The sequence below is a fragment of the Bidens hawaiensis genome, unplaced genomic scaffold (assembly GCF_021521415.1).
Source record: "Bidens hawaiensis isolate Kalapana, Puna unplaced genomic scaffold, B.hawaiensis_p1.1 tig00001721_1, whole genome shotgun sequence".
NCBI lineage: Eukaryota > Viridiplantae > Streptophyta > Magnoliopsida > Asterales > Asteraceae > Bidens > Bidens hawaiensis.
The window spans coordinates 1,418,404-1,435,307 of NW_027491098.1; the positions used below are offsets into that span (position 1 = coordinate 1,418,404).

At 41.0% G+C, this 16,904-nt stretch overlaps 1 protein-coding gene across 1 annotated transcript; it reads right to left on the reverse strand.

Moving 5' to 3' along the window:
- LOC143595856 (proline dehydrogenase 2, mitochondrial-like) lies at positions 1-3,019 on the reverse strand. The gene is made up of 4 exons (XM_077074771.1): positions 2,342-3,019; positions 1,154-1,799; positions 640-880; positions 1-537 (listed from the first exon to the last, which is right to left on the reverse strand). The coding sequence occupies exons 1-4, from the start codon at positions 2,852-2,854 to the stop codon at positions 438-440; spliced, it is 1,500 nt and encodes a 499-aa protein (XP_076930886.1). The 5' UTR covers positions 2,855-3,019; the 3' UTR covers positions 1-437.
- Positions 3,020-16,904: the final 13,885 nt, after the last annotated feature.

Here is a 16,904-nt window from a genome sequence, read left to right on the forward strand (position 1 = left end):
GTAATCGGTAATGTATTTGTTTGTTGCTCTTATTTCTCTTGAATGAATCATCTCTTTCTCCCCCGTTTTCTTTTATAAAATGATTGTAATATGTTTATGCTTTTAATTTTCTTAAAATAAACCTAAATCATCAAACCATTTTACCCAACGACATTTGATTATATTGACATAAATTCTAACCAAAGGTTACTAATAAATTATTTCCAAGTTTCAGAAAAAAAAAACTATTTCCAAATATTATGGCTAAACCATCTCAACTGTCCTTGAACACCAAATGAACTCAAAATTCCAAAAGATTAACAAAGGGAAAACATGAATTCACTTCAAGTTCTTATTAAAGAGGAAAAAAAAACTTTTGCCCCTATATATATGTTAACTTGTGACAGCAAAAAGTGGCTCCATCCAAATATATACACGTTTATGTCGATATAAATTGCTTAGTTTGTCATGGAGTTAGCTTCTTGTTTGATCAATTGGTTTTCGCTTTCGGTTAGGCCTTGGCCGAAATATGCTTTGGTTCTCCTCTTCAATTCTTTCCTGTTAAAGAACACCATGAAACAATCATCAAATTATTAAGCATTCAAGAACAAGTTTTAATACATAAACTACAAGTGTGCACACCCTTTCAGGGTTACTTACATCGTGAGTTGCCTGTCAAGATTAGAAGAAGACAGCAACCCTTTATTCTCTTCCGCTCGTCGTAGAAGATAAGGCATGATTTGATCGACAGGCCCAAATGGCAAATACTTGCTAACATTAAAGCCTGCATTCCTCAAACCAAAAGTCATCGCGTCCGCCATGCCATAGAGTGAAGCAAACTCGAGCTTCTTACTATCTTTAGTTATTCCATATTCGCGCGCCTTTTGTGCCACCAATTTTCCTGTTATTTTATATTGACTTAGATCAAAATCTTGAATCTTTTGGTACCTTTTTCACTTGGAAATATCATGAAAAACATCCCATATGAAGTACCAAAAATCTTGAATGTTTTGAATTTTTTTCACATTAAGATTGAAATACTCATTGGCATGCATTAAAGATCAAAAAGCTTGAATCTTTTTATACCTTTTCACTTAAAAAATGATCAAGGAAAAACAACCCATATATGATGGTACCAAATGAGTAAAAAGATCAAAATGTTTTACGCTTTTACCTGAATCAAGATTGTGGGTGGCAAGAATAAGTCCACCCGCGCAATTAGAAACCTCATCAAGCATGAATGTAGCACAACCATTGAAACAATCATGTGTATCATTGATGGTATTATGAATAGGAGACTCCACGCCGAGTGAACGAGCCAACTTTCGTTCACTCGACATATAAGCCCCGCGAACCAACTTAAACCCAACAGGCAAGCCCATTTTATCAGCTGCCCTTTTGGTCAAACACATCCTCTCACCAGCGTCCTTCAAGTAGGCTTGAATGGTGCCATAAATCATCGGTCTTTGGGCCTCGTTGTACTTAACAGAAGCCCAATACGTCATGTAATCGATAGCGGGCTGGATCGAAGTGTCCTCAGCATCAATAACAATAAGTACATTGCCTTCAAAGCTTTTTTCACAAATGGTTTGTAGTCTTTGGTGAGCTAACTCAAGATCATGTTCTTCCTCAGCTGTCAAATTAGCAGGCTGTTGTAGTGTATGATAAAATGGGCTGTTTTCAGATAGTGTTGGCAAAGTTTGCTTCTTCCATGGTAGCTTGAATGATGGATTCTTGTACTCCCATCGAAGAAGATCACTCATCCTCTTGAGTAAATACACTGGACAGATTGCGGTAACCTTAACAACCACAAAAGTTACCTGTTTTTTGCATAGATTTAGATTAAATCAGATCTGGGTTGTTTGAATAACATAAAACTCAAACACAATGATCATCTTTTAGGTGAATTTGTTGTAAATCACGAAATGTCCAAAATATACATTTTGTCATGAGAAATTAACAAAATAAATATGACTTTTTTGAAATTACAAAAATATTTGTTCGACTATTATACTTTTAGTTTCTACCAATAAAAGGAGGAGATGTGTCACCGGTCATTGACGAATTAAACCATCAATGAAAATCTCATGTGCCACATTTTTTTCTCCCAAACCACATTTGAATTTATAAATAAGAAAACAAACAAACCATTTTTCTAATTCCAAAATGATCGAATCTGCTACGTCATTTTGAACATGCTGCGTCAAAGGATCCAATGTGTTGCGCTAGATTGAAATCCGTTGCGCGAAGAGACACTTGTCTAGTTGATTAATAATTTTAAAAGGTCAATAAAAATTTTGTTAATTTTCTTGGTTAAATTGAAAATGTACATTTTCTTGATTCTCTCTTTATATTAACTTACAGAAGAAAGAGGAAGAGATTGAGCAGATTCAGCAGTTTTAATCAACTGTTGAGTAGCATTATCACAAGACTCATTATCAATAGCATGCTCCAGCCCATAATCCAACATTCCTCTCAACCCCGAATCCCACAGCCGCCTAACAGTCCGACCCGTCTCAACAGTATCACCACCAGCCACAAAATGACTATAGGCCGTATGTTTAATCATACCCATCACTGCATGTCGGAACAACCCCACCTCCATCAACCGTGAATTCATAACCCAAAGGCTTAAATCCACCGCCGGCTCCACTGCGGTGACGGTTAATATGGCTGCTGAATGCATCAGTTTTCCCGTTGGAACTGATGAGAACAGGCTCTTGGTGTCCTCAAGTTCGAATATTTTGTCACCATTAGTATTATTATCTGTTGCGGTTGCAGTTGCGGTGGTGGCCGCGTTAAAGGTGGTTCTTTGTACGCGGTGGACTATAGATTTGAGTAGTTTGTTGGGCATGTTCTTGTTTATCATTGCCATGATATGGCAAGAATATCAGTTTAAGTTATAAGCAGGAAACAAATAATATAGAAAGATGTTTCTTGGCACAAGATAATATTATTTCTGGTGAATGTTTTTGAGGTTATGTGAAAGGTATTTATAGGCAAGAAATGTTAACGGGTCAAAGACGGATCCGATGACAAGACCCGTGTACGGATCGGGTTGTTGTATGAAGTATTTTTGTTCTTATGAGACTTTATTGGGGAGACGTATTAAAAGCAAACACATACCCTTCATTTGTTTTGGTTAAATCGTTTTAAACATGATCTTTTGAAATTTGATAGTCTAATTTCCATAACTATATGCCTTTAGAAGAATGGGTATTGATGGAAATGGAAAGAGTTTGTAATTGTTTCTATTTTAGTGTTTAAAAGCATATTAGCTTGAACTTATATACTTGTATACGTTAGTATAACATTTGAGTGCCTTATCACATAAGAAGTAAATGCTACTCGTGCATCTTGCATTTTGAGTTTCATGTGCGTCCAACTGAAATAAAGTTAATTTCATTTAACACGCAATTTTAATTGGTTAGTAAAACATAAAACATTAGGGTTTATTTAAAATTAAAGAAAGCGTCTAATTATATGAAAACTTCTATTAAATAAATAAAATGGGTAAAAAAAACTTTAATATTTTATTATAATGTGACTATTTTTAAATTTTTATTTTTTCTATTTTTTATTTACATTATATTTATTTTCTTACAAATATATAAATAATGTTGCACGTATATAAATTCAAATATGTTGAAATTACTAGACCATCACCATCTCATATGACATTTTTCCCTTAAATCAATGTCTAGCTCTAGTAACTACTCTTCTCAGTTCTCACAAGCTTCATAATATGGTGTACTGATTGGATATAGACCACAGATGCTGGAAAACCAATGTCTAAGATGGGGTGTTGACAATTTCATTTGCAATTTGACTTGCCCCGACTATCTAGGCCACGCTTTGACCCATCATGAATCTTTTGCCCGTTTAACACCCGATACCTCCATGGGTGAGACCATGTCATGTTCCGACATTTACTCCATCTAACCCGGGACAACATCATGGACATTTGCTACCCCGCAACATGTTCCGAACATGAGTATAAATACTCAACAATCAAGAGAAAATTAGGTTTAAACGTATCATCCAACTTGTAATGACACTACCGCTCTTTTACACACAAATATTTACTCTCATATCAATTCCTCTTAAAAGGATGAGACTAACGGTGCTTAGTTTCACACAAGTATAGCTCGCCTAGGATGATATTTTATTCCCGAATACCCGTACCAGTATCTGTTTAGTACTCATATTTGTACCCGTACATGTACTTGTACGTGTCTATTGGGTACGGGTATGAGTACTCAAATTTATTGATTATAGGTACATGTACTTTCGGGTACAAGTACAGGTATTACGGGTACTGGTACCCATTTAGAATACGTGAGAGCTTTTATTAGGTTTCCAACACTCATAACTTAGCTTTCAAACAGGATTTTCAAAACATAATATATATTAGTTGACTAAGTTCATTCTCAATATATATGTGTATATTCATATATTTTGTATTCGTATATTTTTTTTCATGTATGTGTAGTTGTGTATATCATTTAATAACATGTTATAGCTTTCTCTCTTGTTTTTCTATAGAAATTAAGGAAACAATAAACAAAGAATAAGAAAAGGGAAAATGAAAAGATAATTAGCGAAGAATAAACGAATGTTGACTTTATTTGTATAAGTTAATTTTGTTTTAAACAATGAAGCAGATGATGCAAGCCATGAAAGCACAAGCCGTGCTCGACAACCAAGACGCCCAAAAAAATGTGAATCTCAATATCACCAAAGATGAAGCAGCGACAAGATGATAACAAATGTTTTATGCCAGTGATTCCAATGTTCGCCTTTTTTATGGTAACTTATTTGTGTTTGTCGGGTCTCGTTTCCCTTGTTTTGTGTAATAATATAATCGATACCATCGTTTGGATGGAACGGTTTATGCTGATTAGATATCGGCTCCGAAAATATGGATTTGGATCGTGCATACTGTCGATCCAACCAACACTAAACCAACCAAATTAAAAAAAATTAAACCAACCAAATTAAAAAAAATTAACATTATGATAATTATTTTTTGGATACTTTGTATTTGGTATTCATTACTTATTTTTGAATGGATTTTATATTATGATTGATTTCTTTCATTTTTAGTTTTGGTATTATGTTTTGGTTACAGTATTACGGTTTTGGTTGTGGTATTACGGTTTCAGTATTATAGATAATTGATTGTCGGTACCGTACCGTCACCGATAACCAGTTTAGTAGCGATTTTTAAATGGGAAAATTACAAAAATAGACATGTTTGACCAAGATTTTACCAAAATAGACATGTCTATTTTAGCCTACATCTCTCCAATCATTGGTTTTTTGACCAATAAACAACTGACACATCACCGAAGCCGGCTAAGCATTAGCCTCAACTTTATGGACCCGGAATTTTATGAAAAGTAAACGGGTCCCACCTTTAACCAATAAAAATTCGACACATGTCAAAGGCGGCTAAACTTAGCCTACATCTATGGTTATTTAGCTGGCATCTTTGACTCTTAGCCGGCTTTGAGATACGTGTCTATTTAGTTAGCCGGCTCCAAATATTCCTTCTTAGCCGGCTCCAACTCGGCTTGTAGGCTAAGGCTTCACTTAGCCACCTTCTTTTTTTCATTTAGCCGTCTAGTTTTAACCGCCAAAATTGAATATTTTACCAACCTTATTAAATATTTAGCCGGCTTCATGTAACACCCCGACCGATGGCGGATTATACATCGGGGCGCCACGTATTGTTTCATTACTCGCGACACTATTTGGGTGTCAATATTTAATAAATACATTTCATTGCGCACGCGCAGAACATGACATAAAGTAACATAAATCATATAATAACTTAAAATATTCAAATAACATAATATATCTTGTTACATTTTAATCTAGGTCCAAAGAAAAAGAAAACATCCTACGCGTCCAAGTGATTCCCAAAAGCAGCTACAGCGAACCTGAACATGTGTTAAAATAAAACGTCAACACTTGCGTGTCGGTGAGAAATCAAGTTTAATAGATATAAATAGATAATAATAAACACTGCGCGCAACATGTGCTTAACTGGTGTTTAACATAGGGTGTAATCAGATTGTGATCAAGCCTTAGATCATAGCTCATAGTTCAATCCGTGCTCCCAATTGAGCACAAAAACGAGAAAACATTCGTGCATGAGTAATAAAACAAGAAAACCGTAAACGATAGGTCTCCCGTGTTCATCTAATAGATCCATGAAAACTTCGGAATAGGCCGAACAAAGCGGTTAATGATTCACACATACAAATAAACAGCCAAGTAAACGTCCTTAACACATGGGGTTTTGCGCACATAAATTTCATAAACAAGTTTAAGACTCAAGTTGTACGAACACATGAACATCCCAAAACGTTAAAAATAAAAAGGGATTAAGTACGAGATTACTCACCTGAAAAAGGTATGTTGAAAGATAATGCAAGAATCAACTTTTAAACAAGCACAAGTTAACCTATAAATAAGAGGTTATTGGTTTAACGATTGATTTTATGTCTTTAATATATGCAGTAAGTATCGATTTCTGTTAGTTAAACAAATTAAAATATATATATATATTTATAATTACCGAGATCTGGGCAGAACAGAAGAGAAGATAGAGGCAAAGAGAGTGGTGGCGGCAGAGGAACTAGGGCAGAGAGCAAAGGGAGAGATTTAGGGAGTGTTTAAGTGTAGTGTGTGTAGTGTTAAGAAAACAAGAAAATAGTTTAATTTATAGGAAAACCCTAGGGAACACAATCCCTTAAAAGGAGGAAAAGATCTTATCAAATCAAGCAAAAGATATAAAAAGTACAAGAAAACAAAAGCAAAAGATATTAAAAGATATGCCGGCAGCTGCAGGGAAAGGGGAAAAGCTGACAGATTATAGGTCAAAGCATGGAAGGAGTCAGGGAAAACACTGTTCAAGACATGCAAAAGAAGATTTCAAAAGATAATGTCAGTCACTTTTTCTGTCAACCAATAGGATTGGTGCGCATGCTGCGCCGAAAGTGGCTTTTCGGACAGATGTCGGAACTGACCTAAAGCTCAAACAAAAGATAAGATATCTCAAAAGCATACGCTGACCTAAACAGAAGAAAAGACTTAAGGTCTAGCGCGAGAATATTCGAGCGCACGCGCGAGGGCGAAGGCAGACAGAGAACAGTCCACAGCGCGCCGCGGGAAGAACTAAAATCCTTAGCGCGCCGCGGGAAGAACTACCATTCTTAGCGCGCCGCGGGAAGAACTACAAATCCTTAGCGCGTCGCGGGAAGAACTACCATTCTTAGCGCGCTGCGAGAAGAACTACAATTCTTAGCGCGTCGCGGGAAGAACTACCGTTCTTAGCGCGCTGCGAGAAGAACTACAATTCTTAGCGCGCTGCGAGAACAGTTCGCCTCGCGTATCGCAGGAACAACTGGTCTTCACGCAGGCTTCCTTGTAAGGAGTCTGGCGCGTGGAGCTGCGCAGACATCCTTAGGCGGGAAGAACCAAAGGACAAGCAAAGAGTTAAGAGGAAAAGGGGGTTCAGAGTTAAGGGTTAGGCAGAGGGGCGGGACGGCGACAAGAGAGAGAAAAAGGGCGGGACGGCGACAAGAGAGAAAAGAGGCGGGATGGCGGAAAGGAAAATTATTATTATTAATAAGTAATATAAAAAAATATATATATATAATTTATTTAATGTTAAATTTACAAAGATTAATAATCAAATTTTTTAAATCATAAAAAGAATCGGATTCGAAAACGGGTACCTGGGTCGGGTCGGATAGGGCAGTTGTCACAGTCTCCCCTACTTTAAGAAATTTCGTCCCGAAATTTATCTCGAAGTAGGTTGCGCAGAGAAAAGGTGCGGGTACTTGATCTTCATCTGATCTTCCCTTTCCCAAGTGAACTCGGCTCCGCGCTTGGACTGCCAACGAACTTTAACAATAGGGATGCGACTGCGCTTGGTTTGCTTTACCTCGCGATCCATAATCTCAACAGGCTTCTCAACGAAGTGCATAGACTCATCAACTTGAACTTCATCAAGTGGTATGTGAAGGTTCTCGTCAGCTAAACATTTCTTGAGATTGGATACATGGAAAGTTGGGTGCACATTGTTGAGCGCGGGCGGCAGGTCAAGCTTGTAGGCAACTTTTCCCACCCTCGCACGAATCTTGAACGGTCCAACATAACGAGGTGCAAGCTTACCTTTCTTCCCAAAGCGGACAACACCCTTCCAGGGCGACACTTTGAGGAGAACAAGATCACCAACTAGAAATTCGAGAGGCTTCCGCCTGCGATCTGCGTAACTCTTCTGTCGGCTTCTGGCAGTCAGCAGATGATCACGGATCTTGGCGATTTTATCGGTTGTCTCTTGAACTAGTTCGGGTCCTGTGATTTGAACTTCACCCACTTCGTTCCAACAAATCGGGGAACGGCACTTTCGACCGTAAAGTGCTTCAAATGGGGCCATACCGATGCTGGAATGATAGCTGTTATTATAAGAGAACTCGATCAGAGGTAGGTGTGAATCCCAATTACCTCCAAAATCAAGAACACAAGATCGAAGCATATCCTCAAGGGTTTGGATGGTTCGCTCAGACTGTCCGTCAGTCTGAGGATGATATGCAGTACTCATGTCCAAACGAGTTCCTAACGCAGATTGGAGAGATTTCCAAAAGCGAGATATAAAACGGCCATCGCGATCGGATATGATGCTCAAGGGAGTACCATGACGGCAGACAATTTCCTTGACATAAAGATGCGCAAGTTGTTCAACACGGTAGGTTTCACGAATGGGCAGAAAGTGAGCAGACTTGGTCAATCGATCCACTATTACCCAAATGCTATCATGTTTGCTTGCGGTCAAGGGTAACTTGGTGATAAAGTCCATTGCTATACTTTCCCATTTCCACGTAGGAATTTCAGGTTGTTCGAGCAAACCAGATGGGCGTTGATGTTCAGCTTTTACCTTAGAACAAGTTAGGCACTTAGCTACGAACACAGCAATATCCTTTTTCATACCAGGCCACCAATAAGAAAGGCGCAAATCTTTGTACATTTTGTCAGCACCAGGATGAACGGAATACCGGGTTTTGTGCGCTTCACTCAGTATGACAGAGCGAAGATTCTCATCATTGGGAATCCAGATACGATTGAGATAACAAAGAATTTCATTCAGGTTAGGGACTAGATGTACTTCTGCACCACACGCTAACTCGGCGCGTAGGTTGCCTTTGCTGATCGCCGCGCGCTGCGCGTCGCGAATGCGCGATTCAAGATCGTTTTGGATCGGCGCGAAGCGAAGCTGCGTGCGTGGCAAGATACAGTTAAGCTGGCTGGGTTTACGGCTGAGCGCATCGGCTACCACATTAGCCTTACCAGGGTGATACCGGATCTCACAATCGTAATCGCTGATGAGTTCCCATCGGCGTTGTCTCATGTTAAGTTCCTTTTGATCAAAAATGTGCTGAAGGCTTTTATGGTCGGTGTAAATGATGCACTTAGTCCCATAGAGGTAGTGTCTCCAGATTTTTAAGGCAAATACAACTGCACCAAGTTCGAGGTCGTGAGTCGTATAATTCTTTTCATGAATTTTGAGTTGCCTAGACGCGTAAGCGATAACCTTGCCTCGTTGCATAAGTACACAACCGAGACCTTGGTTGGAGGCATCGCAATAAACGACAAAGTCGTCAGTACCCTCAGGTAACGCTAGAACAGGAGCTTCGCACAACAATTGCTTGAGCGTTTGAAAAGCTTCTTCTTGCTTAGAGCCCCAAATATACGGTTTGCCTTTGTGCGTTAAAGCTGTTAAAGGCAGGGCGATTTTCGAGAAGTTCGCAATGAATCGCCGGTAGTAACCAGCTAAGCCCAGAAAGGAACGGATTTCGGTAGGAGTAGACGGCGTAACCCAGTTCTTGATTGCTTCAATTTTGGATGGGTCGACATGAATACCCATCTTGTTTACAACATGACCAAGAAACTGTACTTCATCCGACCAGAATTCACACTTGGAGAGTTTGGCATAGAGTTGCTTGGTTCGAAGCTTTTGCAACACCAACTGAAGATGTTGCTCATGCTCGGCCTTGGTTTTGGAATACACCAGAACATCATCGATAAACACGATCACGAATCGGTCCAAGAAAGGCCTACACACCCGGTTCATTAGATCCATGAAGACAGCGGGTGCGTTGGTTAAACCGAAGGGCATGACCAAGAATTCAAAATGACCATAGCGGGTTCGAAAAGCAGTCTTGGGAATATCCTCTTCGCGGATACGCAACTGGTGATAGCCCGAACGGAGATCGATTTTGGAGAAACAAGAGGCACCTTGGAGTTGGTCAAAGAGGTCGTCAATACGCGGTAAGGGATACCGGTTCTTAATGGTGAGCTTGTTCAGCTCGCGGTAATCGATACACATGCGAAACGAACCGTCTTTCTTTTTAACGAACAACACCGGAGCACCCCATGGCGAAGAGCTAGGGCGAATGAATCCTTTATCGGTCAACTCTTGAAGTTGACTTGTCAATTCTTGCATTTCAGCGGGTGCAAGTCGATAAGGAGATTTGGCTACGGGGGATGCACCAGGGACAAGATCAACACGAAACTCGACTTCCCGAGCGGGAGGTAAACCAGAAAGATCATCGGGAAAAACTTCAGGAAAGTCACGCACGATGGGGATTTCAGAAAGTTTCTTCTTTCCTTCATCGGGTTTGACCACATGAGCTAGGAATGCGACACATTTCTTCCGCAAAAGTCTCCGGGCTTCAGAGCACGACATCAGTTTAAGACCGTTAGATGGTTTCTCGCCGTAGATATGAAGATTTTCACCATTTTCCCGAGGAATGCGAATCAACTTCTTGGCGCAGATTACTTCGGCGCGATTATGCGAGAGCCAGTCCATTCCAATAATCACATCAAAACTTCCAAGAGGCATGGGAATGAGGTCGATTAGAAAATCATGTTCATTAAGATTAAGCGTGCAATCTTTGATCACGGAGTTTATTAAAATAGTTTCACCATTAGCCAATTCAACTGAAAAGTTTTCGTTTAAGTTTACTCGCGGTCGCGCGAGTTTTTGTTCAAATGCGCGAGAAATAAAACTTCTATCGGCGCCAGTATCAAAAAGTATAGATGCATATTGTCCGTTAAGTAAAAATGTACCATTAACCACATCATTATTCGCTTGCGCTTGGTGCGCGGTTATATTAAAAGCTCGGCCACGCGCCACTTGGTTCGAAATTTGGTTAACCGGATTAGCTTGCGTAATTTGTACTTGCAGTCTCGGGCACGCGTTCCGGAAATGACTGGGGTCACCGCAGTTATAGCACGACCTGGGTCGTGGATTAGGGTATGTTGGTTGTGGGTTTAGCGGGTAAGCTGGTGGTGTTTGCGCGATTGGGTTGGCGGGAAGGACTCTACAGTACTCAGCAGTGTGACCATTACGGCCACATCGGTTGCATTGTCGACACGGGGTTTGAGTTGGGTGATGAAGTCTACAGGTTGGGCAAAAAGGTTGGTTTCCTGTGTAAGGTTTCTTAGTTGACGGGGCAGGGAGTGCGGGATTGGTCAAGGCATAGTTATGGACTACAGGGGGTGTTGGGTAAGTTGACAGTGGGTTAGGAGCGTGTACTGGAGGTTGGTAGGCGGGTTGCTGGACAACAAGCGGGTTGGTAAGCGCGTAGGCTTTGCGCTTGCGCTTGAGGTTGTTACGGTTTGAGGGTTCTGGCTTGGTTTCTGTTGGTTCTGGGACAGTCTTGGTGAGTTTGGTCTTTTCGGTTCCCCGCAGGAACAGGGTTCCGGCCCTGACATGGTTGTCGCTGAGCACAGCGGCCAACTCGATGGCGTCAGAGAGGGTTGCTGGGTTCCTGGCCCATACAGAGTCTTGAATTTCTATGGGGAGACCCCCAAGAAACTTCTCGATGGCTCGGCGGGAAGGGGTAACTAGGTGTGGGACAAGCAAACTAAGTTCGTGGAAGCGCATAGCGTACTCGCGCGCTTCGCCACTGTATTGCTTCAAGTTCCAAAATTCCTCCTCAAGGCGCTTTATTTCGTTGGGAGGGCAGAATTCTCTAGTCAAAAGTTCTTTGAATTCCTCCCAGAGCATGCTAGAAGCAGCCTCTGCGCCACGCGCATGAGCTACTCCGTTCCACCAAGTAAGCGCCCTTGATTCTAGGACACTTGAGGCGTATAAGGTTCGTCGGTCTGGAGGGCATTGGGTATGGAGGAAGGTGTTCTCAATTTTCTCGAGCCATTGGAGCATTACGGTGGCTCCTTCAAGTCCTGTGAATTTCGGAGGGTTACCCGCATTAAAGGATTTAATATTGTATCCGGAGGGGTTGGGATTATTTTGGTTTAAGGCTTGGGCTATCGCGGCGGCCATTTCCTGGGAACGTTGCTGCCTACGTCTGCGCGAGGCTTCTCTCCTCTGATGACGGCGAGATAGCGGAGGCATTCTATAAAAGTTTTAATTTTTGTTAATATCTTGGTATGGGAAATCGTTTTAGCGCAAAGTATATCGTCGTAAAGCTTGTTTCGCGGAGTTAAATGCTATCAAATTTTGAAGTAAAATATGAATTTAAATGCAAACTTATCACAGGTAAAGAATTCGAATTGAAAATCGACAATTCATGTATCACCATGACTTTTCGAATTCTCAATTCAAAATATCGAGTAAATGAGCATTGAAGGTTGACAATTCATGTATCACCATGACTTTTCAAATCTTCAATTTAAAACATAAAGTTAATGGTAATTGAAAATCAACTATTCATGTACCACCATGACTTCTCGGATTTTCAATCCCCACAACAAACGAATATGTAAGTAAAGAAATAAAATTGAAATTTAACAATGAAAATCGAAAGATCGCGAAATAAACATGAAATCAAGTGCTGCGTAAGCGCAAGCATATTTTATAAATATCGAGTAATTAACAATTAGCGCGCAAACATGAGATATTTCTCATGCGCGAGAAGGGACTCTTAGGTATTCTAGGTCGTTACGTCTAACCACCTATCCTAAAGTCACGGAGCTCTGATACCAATCTGTAACACCCCGACCGATGGCGGATTATACATCGGGGCGCCACGTATTGTTTCATTACTCGCGACACTATTTGGGTGTCAATATTTAATAAATACATTTCATTGCGCACGCGCAGAACATGACATAAAGTAACATAAATCATATAATAACTTAAAATATTCAAATAACATAATATATCTTGTTACATTTTAATCTAGGTCCAAAGAAAAAGAAAACATCCTACGCGTCCAAGTGATTCCCAAAAGCAGCTACAGCGAACCTGAACATGTGTTAAAATAAAACGTCAACACTTGCGTGTCGGTGAGAAATCAAGTTTAATAGATATAAATAGATAATAATAAACACTGCGCGCAACATGTGCTTAACTGGGGTTTAACATAGGGTGTAATCAGATTGTGATCAAGCCTTAGATCATAGCTCATAGTTCAATCCGTGCTCCCAATTGAGCACAAAAACGAGAAAACATTCGTGCATGAGTAATAAAACAAGAAAACCGTAAACGATAGGTCTCCCGTGTTCATCTAATGGATCCATGAAAACTTCGGAATAGGCCGAACAAAGCGGTTAATGATTCACACATACAAATAAACAGCCAAGTAAACGTCCTTAACACATGGGGTTTTGCGCACATAAATTTCATAAACAAGTTTAAGACTCAAGTTGTACGAACACATGAACATCCCAAAACGTTAAAAATAAAAGGGGATTAAGTACGAGATTACTCACCTGAAAAAGGTATGTTGAAAGATAATGCAAGAATCAACTTTTAAACAAGCACAAGTTAACCTATAAATAAGAGGTTATTGGTTTAACGATTGATTTTATGTCTTTAATATATGCAGTAAGTATCGATTTCTGTTAGTTAAACAAATTAAAATATATATATATATTTATAATTACCGAGATCTGGGCAGAACAGAAGAGAAGATAGAGGCAAAGAGAGTGGTGGCGGCAGAGGAACTAGGGCAGAGAGCAAAGGGAGAGATTTGGGGAGTGTTTAAGTGTAGTGTGTGTAGTGTTAAGAAAACAAGAAAATAGTTTAATTTATAGGAAAACCCTAGGGAACACAATCCCTTAAAAGGAGGAAAAGATCTTATCAAATCAAGCAAAAGATATAAAAAGTACAAGAAAACAAAAGCAAAAGATATTAAAAGATATGCCGGCAGCTGCAGGGAAAGGGGAAAAGCTGACAGATTATAGGTCAAAGCATGGAAGGAGTCAGGGAAAACACTGTTCAAGACATGCAAAAGAAGATTTCAAAAGATAATGTCAGTCACTTTTTCTGTCAACCAATAGGATTGGTGCGCATGCTGCGCCGAAAGTGGCTTTTCGGACAGATGTCGGAACTGACCTAAAGCTCAAACAAAAGATAAGATATCTCAAAAGCATACGCTGACCTAAACAGAAGAAAAGACTTAAGGTCTAGCGCGAGAATATTCGAGCGCACGCGCGAGGGCGAAGGCAGACAGAGAACAGTCCACAGCGCGCCGCGGGAAGAACTAAAATCCTTAGCGCGCCGCGGGAAGAACTACCATTCTTAGCGCGCCGCGGGAAGAACTACAAATCCTTAGCGCGTCGCGGGAAGAACTACCATTCTTAGCGCGCTGCGAGAAGAACTACAATTCTTAGCGCGTCGCGGGAAGAACTACCGTTCTTAGCGCGCTGCGAGAAGAACTACAATTCTTAGCGCGCTGCGAGAACAGTTCGCCTCGCGTATCGCAGGAACAACTGGTCTTCACGCAGGCTTCCTTGTAAGGAGTCTGGCGCGTGGAGCTGCGCAGACATCCTTAGGCGGGAAGAACCAAAGGACAAGCAAAGAGTTAAGAGGAGAAGGGGGTTCAGAGTTAAGGGTTAGGCAGAGGGGCGGGACGGCGACAAGAGAGAGAAAAAGGGCGGGACGGCGACAAGAGAGAAAAGAGGCGGGATGGCGGAAAGGAAAATTATTATTATTAATAAGTAATATAAAAAAATATATATATATAATTTATTTAATGTTAAATTTACAAAGATTAATAATCAAATTTTTTAAATCATAAAAAGAATCGGATTCGAAAACGGGTACCTGGGTCGGGTCGGATAGGGCAGTTGTCACAGTCTCCCCTACTTTAAGAAATTTCGTCCCGAAATTTATCTCGAAGTAGGTTGCGCAGAGAAAAGGTGCGGGTACTTGATCTTCATCTGATCTTCCCTTTCCCAAGTGAACTCGGCTCCGCGCTTGGACTGCCAACGAACTTTAACAATAGGGATGCGACTGCGCTTGGTTTGCTTTACCTCGCGATCCATAATCTCAACAGGCTTCTCAACGAAGTGCATAGACTCATCAACTTGAACTTCATCAAGTGGTATGTGAAGGTTCTCGTCAGCTAAACATTTCTTGAGATTGGATACATGGAAAGTTGGGTGCACATTGTTGAGCGCGGGCGGCAGGTCAAGCTTGTAGGCAACTTTTCCCACCCTCGCACGAATCTTGAACGGTCCAACATAACGAGGTGCAAGCTTACCTTTCTTCCCAAAGCGGACAACACCCTTCCAGGGCGACACTTTGAGGAGAACAAGATCACCAACTAGAAATTCGAGAGGCTTCCGCCTGCGATCTGCGTAACTCTTCTGTCGGCTTCTGGCAGTCAGCAGATGATCACGGATCTTGGCGATTTTATCGGTTGTCTCTTGAACTAGTTCGGGTCCTGTGATTTGAACTTCACCCACTTCGTTCCAACAAATCGGGGAACGGCACTTTCGACCGTAAAGTGCTTCAAATGGGGCCATACCGATGCTGGAATGATAGCTGTTATTATAAGAGAACTCGATCAGAGGTAGGTGTGAATCCCAATTACCTCCAAAATCAAGAACACAAGATCGAAGCATATCCTCAAGGGTTTGGATGGTTCGCTCAGACTGTCCGTCAGTCTGAGGATGATATGCAGTACTCATGTCCAAACGAGTTCCTAACGCAGATTGGAGAGATTTCCAAAAGCGAGATATAAAACGGCCATCGCGATCGGATATGATGCTCAAGGGAGTACCATGACGGCAGACAATTTCCTTGACATAAAGATGCGCAAGTTGTTCAACACGGTAGGTTTCACGAATGGGCAGAAAGTGAGCAGACTTGGTCAATCGATCCACTATTACCCAAATGCTATCATGTTTGCTTGCGGTCAAGGGTAACTTGGTGATAAAGTCCATTGCTATACTTTCCCATTTCCACGTAGGAATTTCAGGTTGTTCGAGCAAACCAGATGGGCGTTGATGTTCAGCTTTTACCTTAGAACAAGTTAGGCACTTAGCTACGAACACAGCAATATCCTTTTTCATACCAGGCCACCAATAAGAAAGGCGCAAATCTTTGTACATTTTGTCAGCACCAGGATGAACGGAATACCGGGTTTTGTGCGCTTCACTCAGTATGACAGAGCGAAGATTCTCATCATTGGGAATCCAGATACGATTGAGATAACAAAGAATTTCATTCAGGTTAGGGACTAGATGTACTTCTGCACCACACGCTAACTCGGCGCGTAGGTTGCCTTTGCTGATCGCCGCGCGCTGCGCGTCGCGAATGCGCGATTCAAGATCGTTTTGGATCGGCGCGAAGCGAAGCTGCGTGCGCGGCAAGATACAGTTAAGCTGGCTGGGTTTACGGCTGAGCGCATCGGCTACCACATTAGCCTTACCAGGGTGATACCGGATCTCACAATCGTAATCGCTGATGAGTTCCCATCGGCGTTGTCTCATGTTAAGTTCCTTTTGATCAAAAATGTGCTGAAGGCTTTTATGGTCGGTGTAAATGATGCACTTAGTCCCATAGAGGTAGTGTCTCCAGATTTTTAAGGCAAATACAACTGCACCAAGTTCGAGGTCGTGAGTCGTATAATTCTTTTCATGAATTTTGAGTTGCC